Source organism: Ascidiella aspersa, chromosome 5 (assembly GCF_963924565.1).
Source record: "Ascidiella aspersa chromosome 5, kaAscAspe10.2, whole genome shotgun sequence".
Classification (NCBI taxonomy): domain Eukaryota; kingdom Metazoa; phylum Chordata; class Ascidiacea; order Phlebobranchia; family Ascidiidae; genus Ascidiella; species Ascidiella aspersa.
In genome coordinates, this window is record NC_139451.1 from 18,024,760 (window position 1) to 18,049,015 (window position 24,256).

The following is a 24,256-nucleotide window of genomic DNA, read 5'->3' on the forward strand; positions in this document are numbered from 1 at the left end:
AACCGGCTCGTTGAAATCTCACTGTTCAGGTTAGGTTACCCCAAGCTGTTCATAAAGATCCGGTTCGGTTTTGGTTCCACTTCCTGTATTAAATCGATCTTTGTAAGCCAGAACGAAATTTTCTTTCTTAAAAGTATCTGACTCCAACTGAAGAGTGAAAAACAAACGACTCTGGTTGCACAACAATTGATAAAGATCGAACGAAGTACGAAACTTAAAAAATCGAAAATCAACTTGTTTTTATGTTCCTTAATAAATATTGTTTACTCCTAAATGCAACAACGGTTTCTTATTCAAATAGATACTGTTTCTATTTGTTGAGTAAATATATGTATGATGAAACCATAGTAAAATACGCAGTGAAAGTAGTGACAAATAAAAGTCACGTGGTTCTAGCGACAAAAAGTTGGGAACCACTGATTTAAACCATTCAGGCACCATTCCTTAATGTTATATTTTACATGCAAAAGAGAGTTTCCTAGAAAATGAAAATAACTGTTCATTGACATAGGATAGTCTGTAAGATTTAGTTCGTAGGCCTTAGGATGTCGCAGAATTAGTTGTGGAATTTTTCCCAAAAATGTACGACACCAGAATAACACATAGCATTAATATTTATTAGGTTCGCGTGCTATCGAAGTGTCGATTTTATGTGCCTACGCTTCGTATCTAATGTACCGACCTACAATTAGTCGAAATGAGGTTTTATCCTGTGTTTGTCGGGCGTAGCAAATTGCCAACCGGGTGCCCAGTTGCCCGTGCCAATCGTAACGGACAACAACGATTTGCCATAAATGTTTAATAGCATTTAGATCGGAGCTTAAAATTACTGTTTCATGAATTACTATAATGGTCGGTCTGCATGGATATGTGTCGTGTGCCGTATCGTATAGGTACTTAAAAAGCCGATATTCTAGCGGCGTCTTAATTTTATTTTATGTAAGTGCATGGTAACCAAAATTTTACTACTTTATTCTGTATGGTGTAAATAAAGTTGTTGTATGAAAAAAAAAATAAAGTTTGTTTAGTTTCTCTATTTAAGCAATATATTTGATTGCACAGTTGGAAAATAATACACGTTGATCTACAGGCCATTAACATTGTAAGTAATCATGAAAGCAAGTGTTTTTATTAGCAATACTCTAGGTTGTACTTACCCTTCATAACAAGTTACTTTCGTTAAACCAACTGAAAAAATGCCACGGTCAATGACGTTGGCCGTACAATCTCGCTCCGGATAACCTTCCCTTTGCCACACGAAGGTTTCCAGGATGCGACAGCCGACAGGGCATAAGGCGGAAACAGAGTGTGGCGCTTTGATCCGCGATAAATATTAATAAAGGGATTTCCCGTTTCCAAGTGAAATGCAATTAGTAGTTGTTCATTTGAAATAGCGAGGCGGCGTACATCTTTATTCTTCGCTCCTTAGCCACGTTTAGTCGCAATTGCAACAATCATAAGATTAGCTGCTGGCTTGACCGGTGCCATTTAGCAAGCCTCATTACATATTTATCAGACCTCGAACAGCGCTGTTTTTATCTGCCTCTGACCGAAGAGAATTTGATACAAGCGGAGTTTCAAATACTAGATGGTCTGCTATTATCAAGTTGATTGGTCAAGTGGTCACGCAAGTTTGATTCAACGGAAAAGAAGGTTGCTGATCATTTTCCCCGAATAAATAGTTATAAACAGTGTAAAAATCATTCGATTTGTCTCCTTTTTCTAATATTAATTTTACCCTTACAAGTTACACTACTTTTAAATAACTTTTTTTAATTTTTTGAGTAAAAAGAAGATAATTTTGTTTCAATGTTAGCAGTTAATCAAAATTTGCTGTAAAATCAAAAATTTTAAGTATTCAAAGCAAGTGGCTTATTATATGTTGTATGCTGAATATCCCAAGATACACGAATCCATTATATAGTTTTTTTTTTTTTTTTTTTTTTTACGTTGCGATTAAGTCGCTTAAATTGTGACGTATTGTGGGCAGTATTTCTGACCAAGAGTGCGATTTTTAGAATCTCTTCCCAGCTATATATGACCGAAATAAAACGGTCGAATCATGTTTTCCAACCGTTATGCTGGCGTGAGCGTGTCGACGTAAATGGGCGAGATACTATGCCTGACGTAATGTGAAATATGTGCGCAACTACCTCTGATATAGATCCAAAAATACGGACAAACTAACAACACCAAAACACCAAAACTAAGGAAAAAGTGGAAAATATGACAGATTGTAAAAATTATTACATTTGTATAAAAGTAGGGCTACCATACGTCCTCATTTAAGAGGCCTTGTATTCTTTTAAAAGAAAAATGAATGGTTTTCCCCAGAACACTGAAAACACCCAAATGTCCTCCTTTTATATTGCCCTTTTTGCTTATCTTTTTAAAATTATTTTATTTTCATGTGACGTTTCAGTATGATAGATCTATATTTAAGTCAACTAATTTTTCAGCGATAAAATGAGTTGTAATCATTTTGTTGTCAATGATTCATTTTTTTTTAATAAAATGTAAACAATATACACATTTAATCCACGTGGTTTGTCTTTGTTTTCGTGCTGCGATTTGATCACGTTCTTTGCTAAACCTTTATAAATGGCGATTTCTAAAAGTACGCAAAAATCACGTTATACTGCTCAAATGGTTTGGTGATGGATCGCTTTTGGCGGTTGTATAATTTGCGCATAGTCTCCATGGAGATGCAAAAGGTCGGGAAACTGGCCGCAAACATGTTTTTAGAAGAGTAGATACAATATTCTGAATTTTCGTACTGCACTACACCAAAGCATGACATACTATACAAGTTAAGCGTTCATTAAGCAGGTGGCTGTAGAGGTTCACCCCGATACTCTATTGTACCTTCTAAGAGCTACTTGATTATTTACGCGGAATGTAACAATTTGTGTTTTATCTTGTAAAAAAACGAATCAAACGTCGTTCTGTTTTCGGAGGTAATGATAAAGGAACAAATCGTCAATGTCTTTAGGTGTGATAGTTCGAACGTAATTCGTCAGCTCACAGAAGAAGCACATTTTCAACTTGCCTACAGAAATAGGGATTTTGTCGGACATGGAGTTGGCATCCTGCATGACGAACGCGGATGGTTCGAGGTGCGAACGTATCCCGTATTTACCCGGGAATTAGGCGCACGCCGCATCACGTTCTTTCTCGTAAAGTATAAACAAGGAAAGCTAACGGGGAGTGGAGGTACGGATCGGAGAGTCAGTCGATGTCTTGCCAAAAAAATCCTAAGCGAAGAGAACCCAGCCCAGGCCAAATATTGATTCGGAATTAATAGATGTGACAGATTTGAAATGCGAGCTGGCGGGACGGCGATATATCAAAGCGCCCAGCGTCGGGCGCCGTCGGCCAAGGCAAATAAGACAAACACACATCGGCACGAGAAGGTGCAGCCGCGAAACGTCGTTGGCGATAGTATTTGCCAGGCATCGGCGTTTGACCGGCTCAATACACACCTTGGCGTATTGCGACGTCTTTTTTTCCCGCTGGGGTTGGCCTTTGGGTGCGCTTCTGCTGACGTCAATGGTTGCAGTTTGCGACAGATCCGCGGAGCCTTTTGAAGGTGACGCCGACTGTTGACACAAACTTGTTCCATTCTTTCGTCGCCAAGCAAAAACGCATAAGTCCATTGACGCGCGCTGAATATGTCAACTATTTAAATGTTCATTTTCGTTTTACAACGTTTTTGGTGATATAATTGAGTATCTGGCGCGAAATTTATTTTGGAAGACAACTATTTTTCATACATTATGTGGGGCAATAAATCATTAAAACAGCTCATATTTATAAAAAAATAGTTTGATTCAAGTTCAGCTTGAGCAGAAAAATTGCCAACGACGATTTCAATGTTTGTTCAAGATAAACATTATAAAACGGTTTATGGAAGTTCATTTGCTTTAGATCGCCGTGTCTTATATCGAAAAAAATGTATATGAGAGTCGATAAAAATAGACTGACAAAAATACCAGAGTAAGTTCGATTGGTTTTAAAGAGCTTTCTGGACTTGTGCCATTTGAAATTATTTAAATGAACCCTTTGCTCAGCATTCCATTCACAACGACCGTCGCTCTGATGAAGTCTAACGTTGAGCGAGTTAATCTCGAAAAAATAAAGCAAACAGTAAATTCCGGTCACCATGTTGAAGAAGAGAAAGTCAATTAATTGGCAACCGGATGATGTTGGTGCGACGTAATTGGTTTGCGCTAAGGCAGCAAGCAGATGTTTGCCCTCTCAGTTTGACGAGTAATCGTACAAACACTCGACTTCAAACGAAGCGAAACCGAGATTCGGAGATGTCCATATTGACTAGAGAGTGGGTGAGAGTGGTACCTAAATGTGTATGTGTGCTTGTATGAACCCTATAAAAGATGTTTGGCGAAGGTCAAAATGAGCTTTTAGCTGTTTTTCATTTAGATTTTATACACCTGGGAATAGGAGCCAATGCTATATTAAACTACTGTATTTACCCAATAAAACCATTTTGACATTATTATGTAGTTCTTCTGTTTATATACATAACCCTTGATTATCACGCACAAGTGGTAAAGAATGTCACATATAGGCGATCTTCACTTTTGCTTTATAACTACGTTTACACTTGTATTAATGGGTTTGAAAATGTCTTGTTAAGGTTTTATGGGTATTTTTGTCATATGAAGAATTGCCCATAGTCCTGCTTTGTTTTAATAAAAAATAAGGTTTTTACATAACAAGACAGACTTTTAAAGTAACCCTTACACGATTTACGTTGACGCTCTGTCTTTCTGTTGGTGCAATTATTTGCGTGTCGAAAAGTGTCGAAATTATGAGATTTGGTCGCATATAAATTGTTGACAAGCAAACATCCACTTGGCTCCCGGCGCACTTCTAACCTTACCAACCAGCCACCAATCACACTCTGCTCCAACACAGCACCACTTCACTTCGCCACCATCAGGAAGGTCGCGACGGGTTGGCTGTTGTCAATGATTAACCAAAGAGTATGTAGGTAGGCTGGGTCGCGCGCGATCAATTTAACAGTCGTGGCGGGCGCGGGACGATCAAAAAAACGAGCGATAGCTCATTAAAATCCCGCCCCTGCGACAGGCCGGAGCGCGAGGTTTGCTTTGCCTGGGCGAAAGATCTGCACGCGCAGGCTTCGTCGCCATTTGAGCACACACTCTGTTGGATTCTGGTTGTTGGCCAAAGGTGTGTTAAAGGATTGACCGTTCTCAATTTTGCCCGAAATTGTTGCTGTTCGCCATGCTGGATCGATTTGATCTTATAAATGAAACACTATTTATTAAAGAAATGTTTTCTTAAGACTGCTTTGTTTATAAGTGAAACCGCAACATTCATTCGGCAGCTTGACCGATTTATTTACTACATTTTCCTATGTTAGAGCTCCATTGCTGTGAGAGCACATTTTGACTAACCACATAGTGAGAGGTGGGCAGTGTGGAAGTTAACTAGTTTAGAAATATGACAGATTTTTTGTTGTCTACATCAAACACAAACAAGCATTCATTTAATTTTTCTATCCACTTTGTAGTGGGTTTAAAGAGCTGACCGCTTGTTTTAGTTTCTGCAATTTGTAGTTTAGACAACCATTTCTGTTTAACCAATAGCCTTTAACCGGTGTATTAAAACATAAACGCATATCACTGAAAGGATTCAATTACCAACTTGGAAACTGTCTCATTATGTAACCGCCTTTAAAATGTTTTTAAACTTTTACCTTCGCGAATTCCATCATTCTCAACTCAACAGCTGGCAGCCTAAATCGGGTTTCGTGACTTTACACCGCAATAGGGTTTTCGAATTACCGGGTTGTGAAGTTTAAAAGATCGCGTGTGAAACGATGAAAATAGGAAGTATTCACATACAACAGAAAATCCTTTGCAAGTCGTAATTGTGAGATTGAATATTTTAAAACTCGAAATTGGTATTACGTTTTTTTCTTACTAAGTAAAGTGTAACATTTTTCTTGAAATGTTTTTCTGGTGGGCTAAACAGTTACAAAACATTTATGATAACTGCATTTTCTAAAAAAATCCCTATGGTGCAAAAACAGGTTTTGTGGCGGGTAAAATTGAAAATGCAATAAAAACCTCACTGAACAAGTTTTTGTGCGATTATATCTGACAGATAAACTACTTCACCGGGTGGAATAACATCGGTACTCTAAATGTCATTGCGTGAACAACAGATTTCTAAGTCTTATTTAGTTTACGATGGTACACTTGAAGCATAAACCTTGCGGAAACTAGGCGTTGGTAGCTTTGCCTGTTTTCCCTTCTTTAAGCGCAGAGCAAATCCCGAGCCCAAATAACTTGAAAGCGCCAAGGCGGTCGTCGCCTGTGCCGGTAATGATGTATAAGCCGCAGGACCCCCCGCACTCGCTGGCTGCCATATTTATCGCGAGGCGCGCTGTTTTCTAGCTGTGCTTACGGGCGCATCCAAGTTAGCGCAAGACAATGCGCACCCGCCGAGCAGACGAAGACCACACAATTTTGTGCGGCCCCGTTTCTGTTGATAACTGGCGCTTTACAGTTATTGAAACACGATTGGCGATTTTTGAAAAGACCTTATTAAACTTTTAAAAAGTATTTATAAATTGTTCCTGTTTCCGTCCCCAATTTGGCTAATTTATTTATCAAAAATGGTTGGGCCAATTTTGTGACCATTAAAATATTCAAGGCATACGTTTTGCTGTGCATCTTTGCAATTGTCAGTATGGGTATAGTTAGTGAATGTATCTTACATTTTTTTGCGCTTAAAGCGAATGCAAACCTAACGATTTCAGCGAACGACCAGCAATATTTCATTTAAAGAATAGATGGACATTGTTATTGCAGGTCACAATACAGACGAATTGTTTGGCCGCCTACCAGAGTTGTCTTACGTAAATTTCACTGCCTGTAAATAAAACAAACAATTTTCAAACTTTAGAAAAGTATCTGGCCTATTTTTGAAATATGCTTAAGGAATTGAATTAAATTTACATATCATTAAAATATTAAAATGTTGGTTTCTATTATTAAATATATATATTTCGTCCTAAATGAATAAAAACAAGATATTATAAATAGTTTATGTATCAGTTACAAAAGCGTAAAAATACCATTTTAATTGGTGTAAAAACACTAACATCAAAATAACGTTTTAAAGATGGCATACATAAAACAACTGTTAAAAAAGATATATTTTAACTGTCCCATGGCATTAAAAAATAAGCCATGCATCTCTGTGGTGGAAATTCACGTTCGTCCTCTATCTTTTGTCCTGCAGCCATCAAAGTCTACTGACAGCCTGGGAAGCGAATTCCCGTGCAATGACACACCACACAAGGACATAGAGCATAGTTGAAAAGGATCCATAGAAAGTCAAAACAAGGCCCTCTTCACAGAAGCCGGGCCTTTTATTCATCGGATCGGGTAAAAAAGCGTAGCGAGCCAGTTAAATCTGGTCGCTTTGTTAAAGCTTTTCAATGCGATCCCCCACACCACCACTACATACTATACTGTGCTACTCCGATGTTAGAAAGATCCCTTTGTGCCACGCGACTGTCCCATTGATGCAGCATCACACACAAAAAGCTGGTGCTCCTTGTACGACGGAGGCGTGCTGGAATAATGGAATACAGACAATGCGGAGAGGGCCCTCGCAAGCCGACTGTGTTACGAGGCAATGGTAAACTGTAGGCGGCTGCTGGTCAGAAACAATGCCTTTGAGGCGTCACACACTTTCCAGGAAGCATTGAATCACCTTTTATTCTGTCGCAGCAAGTGATATCGATTTGAGCGTTCAGTAAGCAGCAGCACCGACAGAAACAAATTAAGGTAGAAAAAGCAGATTTTCAAGGACTCGGGAGTAATCATAGATCTGCTTAGTTTGATATTTTGTTAGGTTTGATAAGTCAAAAGTGTAATTACCAAAGAAGACGACGAAATTAAAGCGTATCTTTTTTCAAGGCAGAACGCAAGATACTTTTACCAAAAATGTATTTTGCTTTTCTACAAATTCAAGTATATTCGAAGAAATATTTTCTAAGCTGATATTGAACTTATGATACATAGCAATTGATATTTTTTTCAAATAACACCGATTTTGCTTTATTTAAGTTTTTGTTTCAAAATAATATAATAAACAAAATGGTGTATCTTCAATTTGATATACAAATATGTGCGATAAAATACTTGATATGGTTTGAAGCGTTACCATTACAGTAGCACGGAAAACAACAAATCAATCCCATAGTTTTGCACTAAACAAGATTTGTAGAATTTGTTAACGTATAGAATAGATATAGTTTTTATTGCGTACATTTGGCCGGTTAAATTTATTGGTTTTATTGCTTGTACTGAATAATAAAATCAACATAAGATAATACCAAACGATTCGTAGCCACACAAAGGTAGGCCTATATAGGATACAGCGAAGTTTTTTTTAAAAGTTTGTTACGATATGTGAAAAATCGCAGTTGTAAAATGGCGCAATTAACGTTCGAAATTGCACAGGAGAACCAATGGCTAGTTGCGGCTCTTTACCGCCAAATGCGTTTAGTGGCTATCAGAAAGACGAATAAAATGGCCATAAGCGTTGAAATCGTGCGTAGTTGATGGATGTGACAGTACAAACAGTAGAATGAAGCTAAAAGCGATATTGATGGAATCAATTTTCCGAGTGCAAACTGAGTGAAATCGCTTGTCGATTTTTACCTTTTTACCAAAGGTTTGGGCTTACAAAGGGCTTGTTTACATAATTTATTTTGACCTTTCGCAATTTTTAATTGCCGCCTTTTGGTATAACATCAACATATATGGTAACACAGTTTACTCACTATCAGGTGTTTATAATTTATTACTTTTAAATTTTAACACAGTATTTATATCATAAAAAATATGAAGAGAATCGAAGTTCGACGTATAAAAAGAAACAGCTGGGCAAACAAATCATTCTGTGTAAGTAAACTTTGTCCCTTTGTTAAAAAGTCCCCTACAGCAGCAGTGGTTTTTCTTACAACGTGAATAAAAAAACTTTGTCGGAAATATTGCCTTAAAAAAATATTTTTCTTGAATAGACACTAAGTTTTAAAAATAATTTTTATTTTATTCACAATAGACTCAACGTTAATCGTCTGGAAATAAGATGTGATTGTCTGATTTATGTTTTTTACGGTTTGGGCATCCCGTAATACAAATTTAATTTCAGCGTTCAGATAAACCACAACAGCGTTTTTTATGTTGATTTTGTTAAAACTTTTAGAACAACATATATATTGACATTATTAAATCTTTACCCAACCTAAACGCGTCTACCAGGAGATATCCAGTGATTTTTTAAAACAAAACACACTATCTCCTAGGGCTCGCGTTTTAAAACATTTTTGCTCAAGGCTCACTTGATATAAGTAATCGAAACTAGCCCCCTATCTTAAATTAATATGTTGATAAACACAAATCTTTTACTAAATTTACTGTTAGGTTTAAAGTCGGCCAAGGTTTTCAGATCATCATAAAATGCGCAAAGGCAGTGAAAAAAGGCGCTTAAAACTGGCAGGCTGCTAGACTTTCTCGCACACACCAGTTAAAGAAGCCCTGCTATGCTATGCTATAGAGAGTTTGCGCCGCCTTCATAAGAGCTAATTAAAAGCATCAGGGACACTTGATCAAACACCGGACGCCAGAAAATCCAAATTTGTTACTACGGTGATAAACTGGTACGACTTGATTGTAAGCGATGACTCAACTTGGTCTGTGCAAAACGCTTTAACTATTGTGATATGTTATAACTTATAAATAAATATCGTGATCACGAGAATTTCGTTTGGTTTTACTCATATTTTCTTTCTTAACGATAGTAACATAATGTGCAGCACATTTTTTATTCTTTTTTGTTCCAAGCACAAAATCCGCATATATTACCAAAAAAGCATATACGGAATCTGTTAAATACGTTAAATAAAACTATATAAAAAAAACAATTCGTTACGCATAATTGAATATTATAATTGCAAAGTTAAAATTCAAAGCACGCGGGAAAATACTGTCTGTGGTCCCAGGAAGCAATGCGGTTTGACTGAGCAATGCGTTAATCACAGCGTAATCATCGTTGGAATCGTTTAAAATCACGTTTTACAAAGACTGTAGTTTCCAACATATGAAACGCAGTAGGCAAAATGTGGTAAACAAAAGCAAAAAAAACAGAGGTTAAACTCATTCGAAATAACTGAAAGGCTTCTTTTTTCAATTTGTCAACCAAGCTTTTGATAAGTATTTAAATAGGGCACCTTACCTACCACTCGTTATAATCCCCAAGTAGATCAAAAAAGAACGCTGCTGGACTTTACCGTATCAATAAATCAGAAATCACAAACATAATATTCAACCCATGGAAAAAATATTCAATGAAACTGTTTTGAGAATACAAGGGTTTTATAACTGAACAAACCAACGGTAATAGTTAAAAAGAGATAGTATTAAATTTAATTACGTTTGATTTGGCAATATTTTACTAAACAATACTCGGGAGTCTAGACTCTGCTCTAATTGCTTATTCTTTCTTTGGTTTGGGACCGGCGTTTGCATTCCAATAGTAGAGGATCTGTAAATAGTTTATTTCATTCATTTTAGAAAAGAAAACACACACACACACAAACAACAACAAAAAACATAACCAAATTTTTATAATGCTATCAAAATAAGTTGTCCTATAATAGACACTTTTTCAAGATCTAATGATTTAAATAAGAAAAAGTTTTTGCTTGTTAACTACTTAAATAATGTATCTCTACAATATAATGAAAATATGAGCAGGGAATAACTTCATTACGCTCAAAAATATAAATTCAGGACAAAACGGTAGAACTTTGTAAGCAACCCTTACTTGAAAAAGAATCGTCCCATTAGCAATTGTTGAAACCACGTAGTTGGCGATAACCAAGGAGTCTCCGGTCTCTTGAATCGAGGTAAAAATACGGGCCATGGAGCCCAGGAATAAAAGAGATACGGTAATGACTGAGAGCTGGCCCGTGTGACCGTTTTTGTAATTGTCCAACGCTTGGATTAACTGAAAATAAAACAGCAGAATTTAATCGAAAGGCTCCCATAAGGCGTTATATACGAGAAACAATGTTTTAATTAAGCTTTTTTTGTGACTGATATCAACCTTTTTAAACAAGTAAATGTGACAGCATTCAGGAAATATTTGAACATCATGTAAATGTTGATTCGCATTTTGATTTTTTTCTCACTAAAAGGCTTACTGCGGTATTTGGCACTATCGCAAATCTTTATTGCTTGGTACATTAGTTGATAAATTTACCGTTGAAATCCTAACGATAACGAAGTATAATTATGTAATCAACGTTTGTCTCCACCTAAAATTATACCGTTCACATGGCCGACACTTTACTTGAGATGACCCGATTAATCAAGTCAACGCAGACCTAAATGACAGCGTCACATAAGGATATTGGTTTAAAACAGGTGCAAAGTGTCGTAAAAAATGCTAGCAAGATGGTTTGCCTTAAAGTGCGTGCTACACCTTGAAAATTTCGTCATTGCAGCAGTACATGGGTGTCAGGCAACGACGCGAATAGTCAGGACCAATACTCGATGGAAAATTCCGCGCTAGTAGGTTACCCATCTTCTTGCGGCCTTCGTGCTGTTGCTTTGCCTTCTCAAGTCAAGTGTGCTGTGACCGTGGGGCGCGGCCCGATTATGTTTTTATTAATATTCATTGGCCGGAAATTCGATCCGCGATCTAGCGAGCGGCACCGAACCCGATCAAGCAGAACTGGCAACCGGGAGACGCCGTGGGTTACGTCACGACTAGTTTTGAATTTCACAAAAAAATTAAAAAAAATCATCTTAACGAAACATGGCAGAATGTTGTTTTTAAAGGAAATATTGATGTATAACATAATGAAAAACAGATTCCAAAAAGTGAAAAAAGTAAATAGTATTGGAAGTTATTTGGGAGTAACGGCCAGCCTAATTCTACAACTCTTTATGCGTTGAAGGTTACTTAAATACAGCGGCAAATCGTTATGGGCAACCTCGCCGAAGGAAAAAGCGTGTACAAGTGTGCGACAACCCTCGAACTATGCTTTCGAAGATGTCAAGAGCCGTCGCCGGGGCAAGCTCCGTTGGCATTCGAGGGTCGAAAGATTGCCGCCTGAAACTTGACAGCGCAAGTGACGTCACTCAGCACGTGTTTCGTCTTAGGTTACGACGTGCTTGGGCGCGCTAAAAACCAGCGAGGCGAAACGCAAGCGGTGTGACGAGCGGCATACTTTATAGGGGAGGTCGTTATACGGGGGTTGGCAACTTGGCACAAACCTCGGCGCTTTCGACGTCACAGCAGAGAAAACTGAACAAAAAAAAATTCGCACAGTTTTCAGAAAAAAATGTTTTATACGAACATCGTAAATAATTACTATGTTAATACGTAGAAAAGTTGTTGGCTTTTCATTTGTATGTAAAGTAATTACACGACGTATTTATAAGCGTTACTATAATTAACTGTGATACTTTTCCGAATAAAATTATGGTAGGTTGATTGACCCTTGGCCTTCCAAAATTTTCATTTTCACTTTTCAGGTACGACGGCATTTCTAGGAGAATTTTGTTGGAGATGGGAGAAAATTTACCTTCAACATTAGGTCAATAGGCTCTGAAAGCATGATACCACGCAGCGAATAAAATAAGTCGAAATGCACTCGAACAAAGAAAGGTAGTTTAGTGGCGCCGCTGGCCCTTCGTAATCGCATTACGGCATCGGCGCCACACAAGACGCGCCCGGAAGAGCCCAGGGGCACCGGAGTTTTGCTTAGCCCGAGATAAGCCAACCCGCGTGCTAAGGGGCCGCGACGTCGGATCTTTCTGTCTATCTATAAAGGCGACCTGTTGTTTTTGGGAAGCCGCGATATTAAAGCGAGATTATAGGCGAGGCCGACGTGGGAAAGCAAGGGAAACATGGGTTGTTTGAAAAATTCGGTCTTAATAAAGGTGTTGGCACGCGGGTTTTTCGTATTGAATTTCTTCTAAACGGCGCGTGCTATCGGTTTTTGTAAATAACAACCCAAAAACAACGCATATCTTTATAAGTGAATCTAATCCTTTCGTTTTTGCAAAACCTTATAGTACAATGTAGGCAGTTTAAATGTCTTTAGAGAGAATATTTTTTCGGAAAAGCATATAACACAAATATTTGTGCTGTACAAGCCAAAACAAAATGTGTCGCGATATCATATCGGCACCATATATGCATATAGAAGCTTTCTTTTAACATCTTTTAAGCAAACTAGCAAAAGAAAATAACTCGACTACATCACAAGCTAGTGACATAACAGTTTACATAACGTCGCGAGGCCCAGGGGTTGCGGGAGGGGGTTACAAGAGGGACTGTCGTGCGCAAATAAAGGCGTTTTGGCCGAGGGCTGGGATAAAAGAGCAAGAGAGAAAATAAAAGCGGAGTCAATCCATTATGATAAAAGGTAAGTAAACAACGTCACGCGGCATATCATCACCATCACAGGCGTTCAGCGGCGGTGTGAAACACAAGGCCCACTTATTTGTGGCGCTGTTGTTTCAAGCCATGAGGATTTATCGCCGGTCGTAGGGGGCGAGATGAGGTTTGTCCAAAAAACGAGGGATTTTATCACCGTCATCTTATAGGTAGGACAGGCCGTTGGGTTCAGTCAACGCAAGGGCTCGACCACGTAAGTACCCTGGCGCCAAGGCCGGAAAAAGAAGTCTGATGAAATTAAAAAAAAAAGAATAAATGTGCCCCTGAAAACATCCTACAATAATTTGATTTACAACAACGGACAATGTCGGACAGACCATTACACACGAACTGAAAAAATTCAATCAAATAGGCAATAAACACCCTTCGTTTGTCTAAACCCATGTGCTTAGATGCGGAAAACAAAGTTTGTGCGTTAAAAAAAAAAAACACCAAACTAAAGCGTATTCGTGTAAAAGTACATTTTAATATTTCTTCCTAACATTGTAGACTTCAAACGTACGTACAATACAGCAGGCGAGCAGGTGTTTTTTATAAGGATTGCTGTTGGTGGGTAAGAAAATTCTGTGGCCGGAAATTGAGCCTTTATAAACAACAGGTGCAATGGCCGGTTTAGTTTAAAACTCAATGCAGATTTATAGCAAGAGTTTGATTTTATAGCAAAAGGTTGTCAAGTAACTTTGCCCGGCCATACTATTTTATTTGCAGATTATTTTGTTATGCAAATTAGATGGACTATGAATGTTTTTAGACAAGCATTAAAATGTTTTGTTAATATTGCATTTATGCGCTTCAGTCAAAGCTTGTTTAGGTTTTCTCTAAAAGTCATGGCACCTCAACTGGAAGAAACCGCAAATGGTGCCAATATGCGTCAAATATCGGGTAGCCCCATAAGAAAATAGAAGTCAAATCACTAACGGTGGTAACGTAATGGCAAGTTTTGGGGTAGAGTCGTTGATAAGTCCGGGGCACGCTATCCCGCAAGTCCGCGTGCCGATGGCCGGCAATGATATGTTTGGCGCGTGAGAATTCCGCGCCGCTGCTATTAACTTGCAATCCGAGGGATCAACCTAAAACACAGGGCCAGCCTTCTAATGGGTTATTACCAGCACAGCGCAGTTTTGAGCAAATTGCACGCAGCCGAGCTTGTATTGCGACCTTTCGTTAAGGCCATCATTAAATATTTCGGGGCATTTCTGTATTTAGGCGAGTTTTTACTTGTTACGCCAGACTAGTTTGGACTTGAAAATCAGGCGATAGTTATCCAATTTTCAAGTGAAGTTGCCCGAATCGTGTAGGAAGTGGCACTTATTAACGTTGTGCAATTTTTTATGGTAGCTCTTGCATAAGCAGTGCAAGAAGTGGTACTTAGTTTAGAATAATGATGCTTCTGTATATTACTATAACTTGAAACTTTTTCAACCCAAAACGATTTTGTTGGGAAACAATTTTGACCACAGCTGTTAAACATATACTTTTAACGACTGTTTTATTTTAGCAGAAAGGTTAAAGCTTATAGGATGTGTTCCAGGTTCAACACGACTGAACAATTTCCAGTAGACCGGATTTAGGTCGTGTGATAAATGCTTTTATTAGCAATATGGTTACGACAGGTCGCGGTAGATTTTGAGGCCATTGTAGTCAAGCGGATGACTTGAGGGTCGAACTTAAGAGAAAAAAATTAAGTTGCGAATTTCCGTTTTTAGATAGCCCTTTGCAGGTAGTGGTGATTCATTATTGTAAACATCGAAACAAACATACTACTGTCGCTTCAGTATAAACTACTATTGACACGAACACTTGTTTTCATAATATAAACTAGTATTGACACGAACACTTTACATTTTGGGAAACTGTATTTCTTGTTAAAAATGCATTTTTAAGAGGAATTATCAATTACATTATCAACTTTTTAAACGTTGTTCATAACTCGTGGGCCTTGCTTTTTTCTAAAACGTCATTACAGCTTCAATTTTTAACAGTTGAGGTATATTAGGTGAAGGTGGGTTTAACGAGCGTAAATAAAAAGTGGTAGAGCCACGCGAAGTTTTCTTAGAAAGGCGTTCTAAATTGTATAAAAATATAAATAAAAAACAAGCTTTTACAACCTCACTTTTAAAAAAGGATAGGTAAATAGCAATTAACGTCAAAAAACACAAATTACTACATAATTGGCTTTTAAAGTAGTGCAAAAGTTTTAGAAAGTTCGATTAAAAAAAAAACTATTCCGAGAAAAAACAAATTTTCGTTTACTATTGAAAACAGCTGGTCTTCAAACATTTTTCCGGTCAAACTTTGGCCCAACATCTCAACACTCGACCAGATCGTTTGAGTTTGTGTCACTCAAGAAACCCCGTTTGACGCATACATGCCAGAGAAATGGGTTTCGTACAGTAGAGTAGAGCAGTCATACACGATACACGGCCAATTAGCTTCAGCGGTGGCAGTGCGACTGACACGTGCAGAGAAGCCATGCATTGAAGACCAATCGGCCACGGCAGATAATGTTACATGGGGCTGGGGGGACAACAAAAGCCCCCGCCCACCACCAGGCGGCTGGGCAAAAATTGAAAAAGCAATCGGGCGTGACCGAAAATAAAACCAAAGAAGAAAAAAGGGACAATGGCGGCATGGGATCTACGCGAGGGTGGCTTTGAATGGGGACACGAGTGGGCGCAATATGACGCGCGCAGGGGGGCGGAAGGGCGGGGGAGGGGCTCGGTGAACAAGCGGCGCGCAAGGCATGACGTCACGCACGGGCGGAGTTGAAAGAGCGGACTTTTTTGCGACACAGCGCCGAAGCGCATTCACTCAGCACAAAGCGTTAAAAGCAACATATCCCCATTTAATGCAGTGATAAAAAAAATTTGGCTTTACATGTTGAGGTTGTTTTAATGTACATCAACACCTTTTTCAAACACAGGAGCAAGCGTACTAATGTCGGAGACCCCACACGCCGCAAAAATTGCTACATCAATAAGTTAACGCTTGTTCTTTTAGTATTTGATATTTACGCTATGTGTAAAATCAGTACCAAGTTAGAGTTTGTTATTTAAGTATTTGCTAGTTTCCTTTCATTATTTTGGACAAGTATGCATGAGTGTACGATACTCGTGGAGAGTAGAAGTCTTTAAAAAATAAAATAAGGAAGGAAAAAACGTTGCATTTCAATTAGAACTATAGATAGATAGATAACAATTCCTCGATTTTCATATTAGACAAATTTTAGCGCAACCCTAAAAAGCATTGTTTTTTTCATTTGTTGAATTACCACCATAGCAGGACCGTAAATAAAGTTCACAAAAGATGAATGCTGTACGTTCGAGAGTCGCAGATTTGCAACCGTTCCATTATTTGGTTATAGTTGTGATAAAATTTAAAAGTGAAAATTAAAACAACGAAATATCACGGTCTGTGACCCGTTAACTCACCATTCAAAAAGGGTGTGTTTAAAGAGCAGTTTTCGCAAAACCAGTAAAAAAATCTCATTACAAAATATTTAAAGTTGTGAAAACTTTCTATCTTGTAAAATCAAAAGAGTAACAAAAGAAAAAGGGCCCATCTTCGAGAACATGGAATTTTGGCGACATTAAACGTATTCGCGTAAAAAATCTATGTGGTGATCCGCTTATCATTAAATACGCGAAGCTCGGCAAAACGTAAACATTTTCAGTTCCAGCAGGAACGAAGGAAAAGGGAAATTGCGCTGTCAAAAGTGTGTTAGTCTTGTAAGCAGGGCGTTGAAGCCGACCTACAGCACATGCGTAAGGAGCCACTTAAAACGGTTTAGTCGCTACTTCAGTGAAGGAGGGTTTAGCCTCCAGCTATGTACGCCAATTATATGTTTTCAGTTTTTGCGAAGGGTACGATCCTATGGTTTAACGGCCAATGCGTGGCGTTTACAAATTTATGGAGATGTATTGGGGCAATAAATAATATCGTCGCGCTGTTTGTTTTTTACGATGGACAACTTTAAATCGATATGCAACGTGTAGAGAGCGTTTGCTAACATTTATAAAATAGCATATTGGTAAAGATTATACGGAAATAAACTATATTATTTTTTGCCATCCGATGTTGCCTTTCTAAGTATGGCAGCAACATTTTCCCCAAACGCAATTTGTGATGGTGAAAATCACTGACAGTCGGGACAATTTATATTCATTTGCACAAATACTGAACGAGACTATTATGCAATTTTTAAACGTTTGTAGATGATTCATTGCTAGTTAAATAAAGTCTTGTCTTAAAAAGGTTATCCTAAAATTAAAAATATAAATATACGCATAGCAAACAGTGTAATGGGAAATATCATGACACCCAATCATTTCGTGGATATTTTGATTGCCTAAATTTGTGCTGAAACAGTTCGAATATCAAAATAGTTTTTACAACTAAACCTGTTCGATAAAAAACGTCAGCCTCGATGCGCCCACCGAAGCATTAAGATTTAGAAATAAACAAAAGCGAGCAGAGCCATTGTGACTGTGCCATTGAAAACATCAAAAAACTAGAGGATGTCGCGTGCCCAGTGCATAGCGGGAATATTTTTGCGGCGGAGAAAAACTTCCTGTGGACCCGCGGGGTAGACCCGAGGATCCGTGAGAAGCCTGGGAAAATTTGCAACCCCTACATTCACATAGTCCAGCGAGTGTGTGCGATCAAAATAGCGGCCATTGTGGAAAGAGTTGTTTGAAAACTCGGGAACAAAAAGGAGACGGGTTCGATTCCCGCACGTTGCCGTTAAAATTGAAGTCCACTTGCTTTTCGGGGTGATGTACTACTTGGTTCTATTCTTACGATCGGGGACGAATTTCGGGACGATTACTCGGGTTAGGAAATTTGCACCACAAAATTGGAACCAAATAAAAATGGATGAAAGCACGACCATTGTCTTCGTGGTTTAGCTGAATCGCTGAAACGAGCTATCGCACGCAACATTGGAATTTCGGGTTGGTGTGGCTATCACTGGAAACCAGTGAAGAAAAACGGAAGCTTTGCAAGCAAGAACTGGTGAACTCAAAATACATTATTTTAACTGAAGGTAACCAATATACATTTCATAGACAAAAAGGAAATTGAAAGTATTTTTTAAGACAAATACGTCGACAAAATCGACATAATCTTTTTAAGACAACCTATTTGGCTTTGGTATTCATTTTAGGAAGAAAATTATGCATAAGGAAGAAAATTATGTATACAATAGTAAGAAAACGCCGGGAAGTTTTGTTTGGGTGTGCAGGTTAGGCAACTTACTTCTGGCGTATTTTAAAATTACTAAACATATGGCATGTTGGGTGTTGGAATCCAAATATTTATTTTTGAAAATAATAAAAAAAGAAATAATACGGCAAAATAATGTTTATGACCTTAGAAAATCGCTATGGCTTAATCTTAACGAAATTGTTTTTGTGTCGCTTTCTGCATTTTAAAATATTTTGATATATTATATAAAATGTATTAATATATATTTTTAATAAAATCACCCACTAAGCCAACAGACTAAAATCGGGTTCAATGAAAAATGAAAGATTTATTTTATGTTGTTAAATAATGTTACACTTTTGTCATGAAAAGCACCAATAATCCTAATATTGCATCTATATATACCCGAATTCTTCTACAAAAAAATTTGCTGGCCAGTACTAACTGCTGAATTTCTGCTGTAGTTACAGAACTAGGCTAATTTTCGAAAAACCGTTTCAGAAATTTTAGAGAACGTTTCGGCCCCTTCAAAAACCTTTAAAAACGCTGAATGCGATTGATACTCGGGTAATCGCAACTTTTCCTTAAACCCTATATTCGTAAATCACAGTGTTTTCCTCTTAAAACCCAAGAAGTAAATAAACAGCCAAAGATAAGGACATTTGGGGCGTTATCGCCATCTAGCGGTTGCTTTGCAAGGTTACGGAGATTCGATAGAAACGAAAACAATCGACATTTTTTTTGCGACAAACCCAAATTTGTTGGTAGAAAGTATTTTTTGTGCCCTTGTAATTACAAAATTAATGAAAACAGTTTCAACTCAATCACGATTAAAGCAACGAATATTCTCTGTTTAATACCAGTTTCACATTACCAGTTATTTCGTGTAAATGTTCGTAGTAAATTTGTGTACTCAAGGCTCCCACTTTTAGCATATTTTTTAGTTCATGTTTTATTTAGGCAGAAATGAATCGGTTGAATAGGTTACAACTGTAAAAACCTTGGATTTGGGTTTCATGGCTTCCTAAGATATCTTAAACCGGTTAAATTCCTGAAAATTGGTTTCCTTAGTGAAAGCGAATCAAAGACACATGAATATTGTGCTTTATGCTTTTTTGCTTATTCTAAGGACAAAAATATAAATAATTTAAAAAAAACATTGTTGTATAGTTTAAATATGCTGTTGCCACTATACCCGTTGTATGGTTTAGTCCAGCTTGTCGTCTGGTAGTTTAGTTTGTTAAAATTATATATTCGCACTTCGACTTCCGGCGATCGAACATAACTTAAAAAAAAGTTTTAAACATTAACGATCACGGCACACCTGACATTGTCTCACGGCACACAGTTTGCGGAGCATTACTATAATCCAAGCACAGTCTTCGTGTGCAAAAAAATTGAATATTGGCAATGCTTTTTTTTACAATTTGTCACCTCAATATTAAAGATAAACATTATCTCGATGGCAACATGACCCTTGGGGTAGTACTTAGTACGTATAACATTTTGTGCGTCAGGATATCGCACTGCACTGGGATTGTTGTTACGTTTCACATTTTAGCAGGTTAGTTTCCCCATCCAACATTTTGTACACAAAGTTTAAAAAGCACCCCCAGGGTATCAAGTATGCACAAATTCCGGTTCATACAGAATACACATCCAAGTGGTATTTTCCGTCTATTGTACACCGGCTATATTTAGGGCGGTGGATTAAAATACGCTACGAAACTATCTTTAATGTCACCTTTCCAATGACAACCGCTGGCATGTTGCTTGCTTGTAACGCAGACAACACGGACAGTGGGGTAAGACCAGAAAGTAGGACAACAAACACTGCAGCGAAGGCGGCAACAAAGCCGATTGCCACATTTGGCTTTTTATTGAAAAACTGAAAAATAAAAACGATGAGTTAGGACTGTATTATTAAGCGATGAAGCTCAGTCTAAATTTGATCTAAAATTTATTATATTTATTATAAATTAAGTAGGTATACACCATAAAACAAGTTTTTGTTCGACGAACCTGAATTAATGCTCCAATCAAAAGATTTTGCAAAAGTAGAAAGAAAGAGTCACCCCATGTGCTAGAATGTAGAAGATTTTTATTAGGAAAGGCGGTATAACATATGAGTAAACATATAAAATGCACAAAAACTTATCCATGGTCTACTCTAGACGGTACGTAATTAATTATAAATATAAATAAATACCTAAGTAGAGTTGTACCAAGCTAAAAAACAACAAATGCCGTTGTCTTTAAAAGCTGCATTAGCCCTGCCCCTATTTATTTCCTATTAACTTTGTTTTATAGTGAATTTTACGGAACAAAGAGTGAAGAAAAAAATGCGTATTCCCGTTGTGATCACTAAATTACGAGACATTAGAATTTGGTAAATAAGAAGCTTTTTTGGCAGTCGACAGAATGATACTGGCTGTTTTGCACAAGTATGAAGACACAGACAAAAGCTTTGAAGTAGTTGTTTAGCTATATAGTGACAAACTGCAACTGAAAAACGCAAGTTATTTATCTGTTTGCTAACCAAATAAAACACATAAAACAGGTACACTATACTTTAGGTTATTGTTCTCTGAAAGGGTATATCTTTGTTTGCTAGTTGCACTTCTTGTATCAGGCTCTTTTCTTTTTATAAATAAACTCTTTAACATGTAAGGTGACAATAAAAAAACAGCGGTCAACAAAAATTGCAGATGTCTTGCTATGTAATGAAGTGACGAACTGTAACGCAAAAACTGACAACTTGTTAGGTAATTTTTCATTACTTTTGTTTAATAAGGTGCAAGCAGATGCAGGAACAACCGGAAATAAGTGCTCACTTTGGGAGAACCGGGCACTTGCAAATATTTTGCACAAAACGAATAAGTGAGAGTTCACTCGGCATTCGTTCTACACACAAATCCATGCAGTAATTATGTCATGTGAGGCACTGAACTTCTACCCAATACATTAAACAAACAATTACCATACGCTAGCACCCTGGTACTTACCTTGAATGTATAAGATGGAATGTTACTTCCGGTAACAAGTATGATAAACAATTTTAACTTTGTCTATGACGCTGTGATGTACTATTAGCACACACACGTTGCATCAAAGTTTATCATTTGGCGCTATACTTTTTTAATGTTTTAAAGAGCTTCATGCCAACCTTTGTTTTGATGACTAAACTGATTAAAAGCAGTCTGTTTGTTTTTTATACAATTGGTTAAACAGGACTATCTCTTGCTCTTTGTTAAGTTTGACTTCTTACGGTTACAGGTTACAAAAACTGGTGTACCACAAAATATATCATAAATTAAGAAAAAAGAAAACCTGAAAAGCTAATATTAATTTAATTGGGATTCTTGCTTTAGGTTTTAAATCTAGTTAGAATTTGTGAAACCTGAATAACATCGAATGGTTTTACTCTGATTGCATGGATTTTTCACACATTGAAAATGTCATTAAAATAACACTAAAGTGAAAATAGACTTTAAAAAAAACATAAAAAAATCATTTTTAGGAACCATAATTACCAACCTGAATGGGAAATTACGTGCAATGCTATATGCAAACATAGACATTACAGCATATATTTCAAGTAAAAGTGATGTAAAACTGACCCCTTCTCCACTCTGTGCTGATATTATCTTCATGATCTGAGGCAGTTTGACTAAAAAAAAATTAAACACATTAAAATGGCTTAATTTGACAAACAACTCTAATAGCTGTCATTAATATGCAGGTAAAAAAATAATATTTAGAATATCCCGACAAGTATTTACTTAATCTGTTCAAATATGCAGTATTAAATTAAAAGTCATGCAATAATATTCTAGACTTTATAAAAGAAAACTTAAGAAACAAGTGCTGCCAGATGACTTAACTTAATAATACCTACCAAGCAAAGCACCAGCAACTATGGAGTAGCCCAAAACTTTGCTTAGAAGAGCAGATAGACATGGTCCTGAAAAATACTAAATCAGGTTAACTAGTTAAAAGTTAGTTAAGTAGATTAATGATGTTGTACTACAACAATACTCTGATAAATACTGCAAAACCTGCATTATTTACCAGTTTTACCAAATTTATTACTGAGTAAAAATAAAACTAATCAATGGTTTAGCAAACAAATATTTTCTCATTTTTTCTATTTACCAATATAACACATTTATCTGCATGTTAAATCAGTTTTATTACCCTTTGTTTAAAAAAAAAATAGTAAACAGATATGTAGTAAGCAAGTACTTTTAGGCAAAAATATCTTTAGTTTTTCAATTACATTTGGTTATAAAATCAAATTAACAAAAACATTTCATGTTTATATTTTTTTACAAAACTTATGTAACTGTAAAATCACCATCAAAAAAGTTGTAATCAAGGAAAAACTTGTCGAAACATTGATCATTCATGACAGCTCCTGCTATCTTGCGGAATATTTCAGCCATTGTTGAATGTTAAAAAATATTTTAATTGTCTAGAAAAGTGCTGCAAAACATGTGAGTAAATTTATTAATTGTAAATAAGACTGCAATTGCATTTTCTCTTAAGCTAGTCCAGTGGTGCCCAACTGTGGGCCATGGCCCAGTACTAGGTCACCAAGACATTTTTATTGGGCCACAGAGCCATTTGAACAGATTCTTCTGTTTTGTTATACTGTAGACAGAGTGTAGATACTACGCGCTTTTGTTTTGAAAAACAATTCAGCAAGAAAGGTCATTGTCTCCTATTATAGCAATTCAAATTGGGTGAAAAGCAATGTTGCCAACCTTAGTTTTTCAAGCGAATTTGGGCTTGTTTTTTTCTAAGTTTGTGGTTCCGAGTTGGATGAAGCGCTCAAAATCTATGTTGCTCAAGATCTTGAAAGCACGCAGTGAGCCATGAATCGCTATTAAACAGATATTTGGGCCACAAACCAAAAAAGTTTGGTAACCCCTGAGCTAGCGCAATTCTAACAGAGAGACCGTCCAAAATTTAAATATTATTTCTTTCCAAAGTAGGACAAAAGTGTTAAACATTTAAATTTAATGTATTTTCTTGAACGATAGCTTGAATAATTGTTTGACTGGATAATGTTCAACATAAAATGCAAATTAAGTGGCAACACAAATGGACTGTAATTTTATGGTAATGCTAATCCGCATTCTTTTGTTTACTTTTTATCAGCAAATCAACAAACAATAGGAGTAGTAATTATTTTTTAACAGTTTTCACTCGCTTTGATATTGCTTAAGTGTATAGTCTTGTAGCCCCTGTGGCTTTAAAATTGGCATTTGTTTGACAAATGTGGGTATGAATTTCCCATATCAATCAGTACTGACTAATAAAGAATGTGCCTAAGGTTGCTATCACTTTGACAGTTAAGGTCAGTGTTGTAGACAGCAAAGTCAAATAGTCGAGTTATTTGTTAAACAAATTAAGTTCATGTCCAGTCTGCATTCTGTGGCACATGCACACCCGGAATTTTTATTTATGTGCACACCTGAATTGGTATATTGTGCACTTAAATTTAGAA

The 24,256-nt window shown here is 37.0% G+C and overlaps 1 protein-coding gene across 1 annotated transcript; it reads right to left on the minus strand.

Moving 5' to 3' along the window:
* Positions 1-9,873: 9,873 nt before the first annotated feature.
* On the minus strand, positions 9,874-23,231 carry LOC146145157 (mannose-P-dolichol utilization defect 1 protein-like). Its single transcript, XM_083389637.1, has 7 exons — positions 23,102-23,231; positions 22,643-22,708; positions 22,282-22,414; positions 20,767-20,827; positions 20,489-20,632; positions 10,894-11,076; positions 9,874-10,611 (listed from the first exon to the last, which is right to left on the minus strand). Exons 1-7 carry the CDS (start codon positions 23,187-23,189, stop codon positions 10,561-10,563), a joined length of 726 nt encoding a protein of 241 aa, XP_083245763.1. The 5' UTR covers positions 23,190-23,231; the 3' UTR covers positions 9,874-10,560.
* Between the last annotated feature and the right edge of the window lie 1,025 nt (positions 23,232-24,256).

Coding starts and splice junctions, on each gene's coding strand:
- LOC146145157 (XM_083389637.1), bottom strand. CDS start 23,189: ATGGCTGAAATATTCCGCAAGATAGCAGGAGCTGTCATGAATGATCAA. Junction 22,709..23,101: donor TGATTACAACTTTTTTGATG/GTGATTTTACAG, acceptor AGTATTTTTCAG/GACCATGTCTATCTGCTCTT. Junction 10,612..10,893: donor ATGGGACGATTCTTTTTCAA/GTAAGGGTTGCT, acceptor AACTATTTACAG/ATCCTCTACTATTGGAATGC.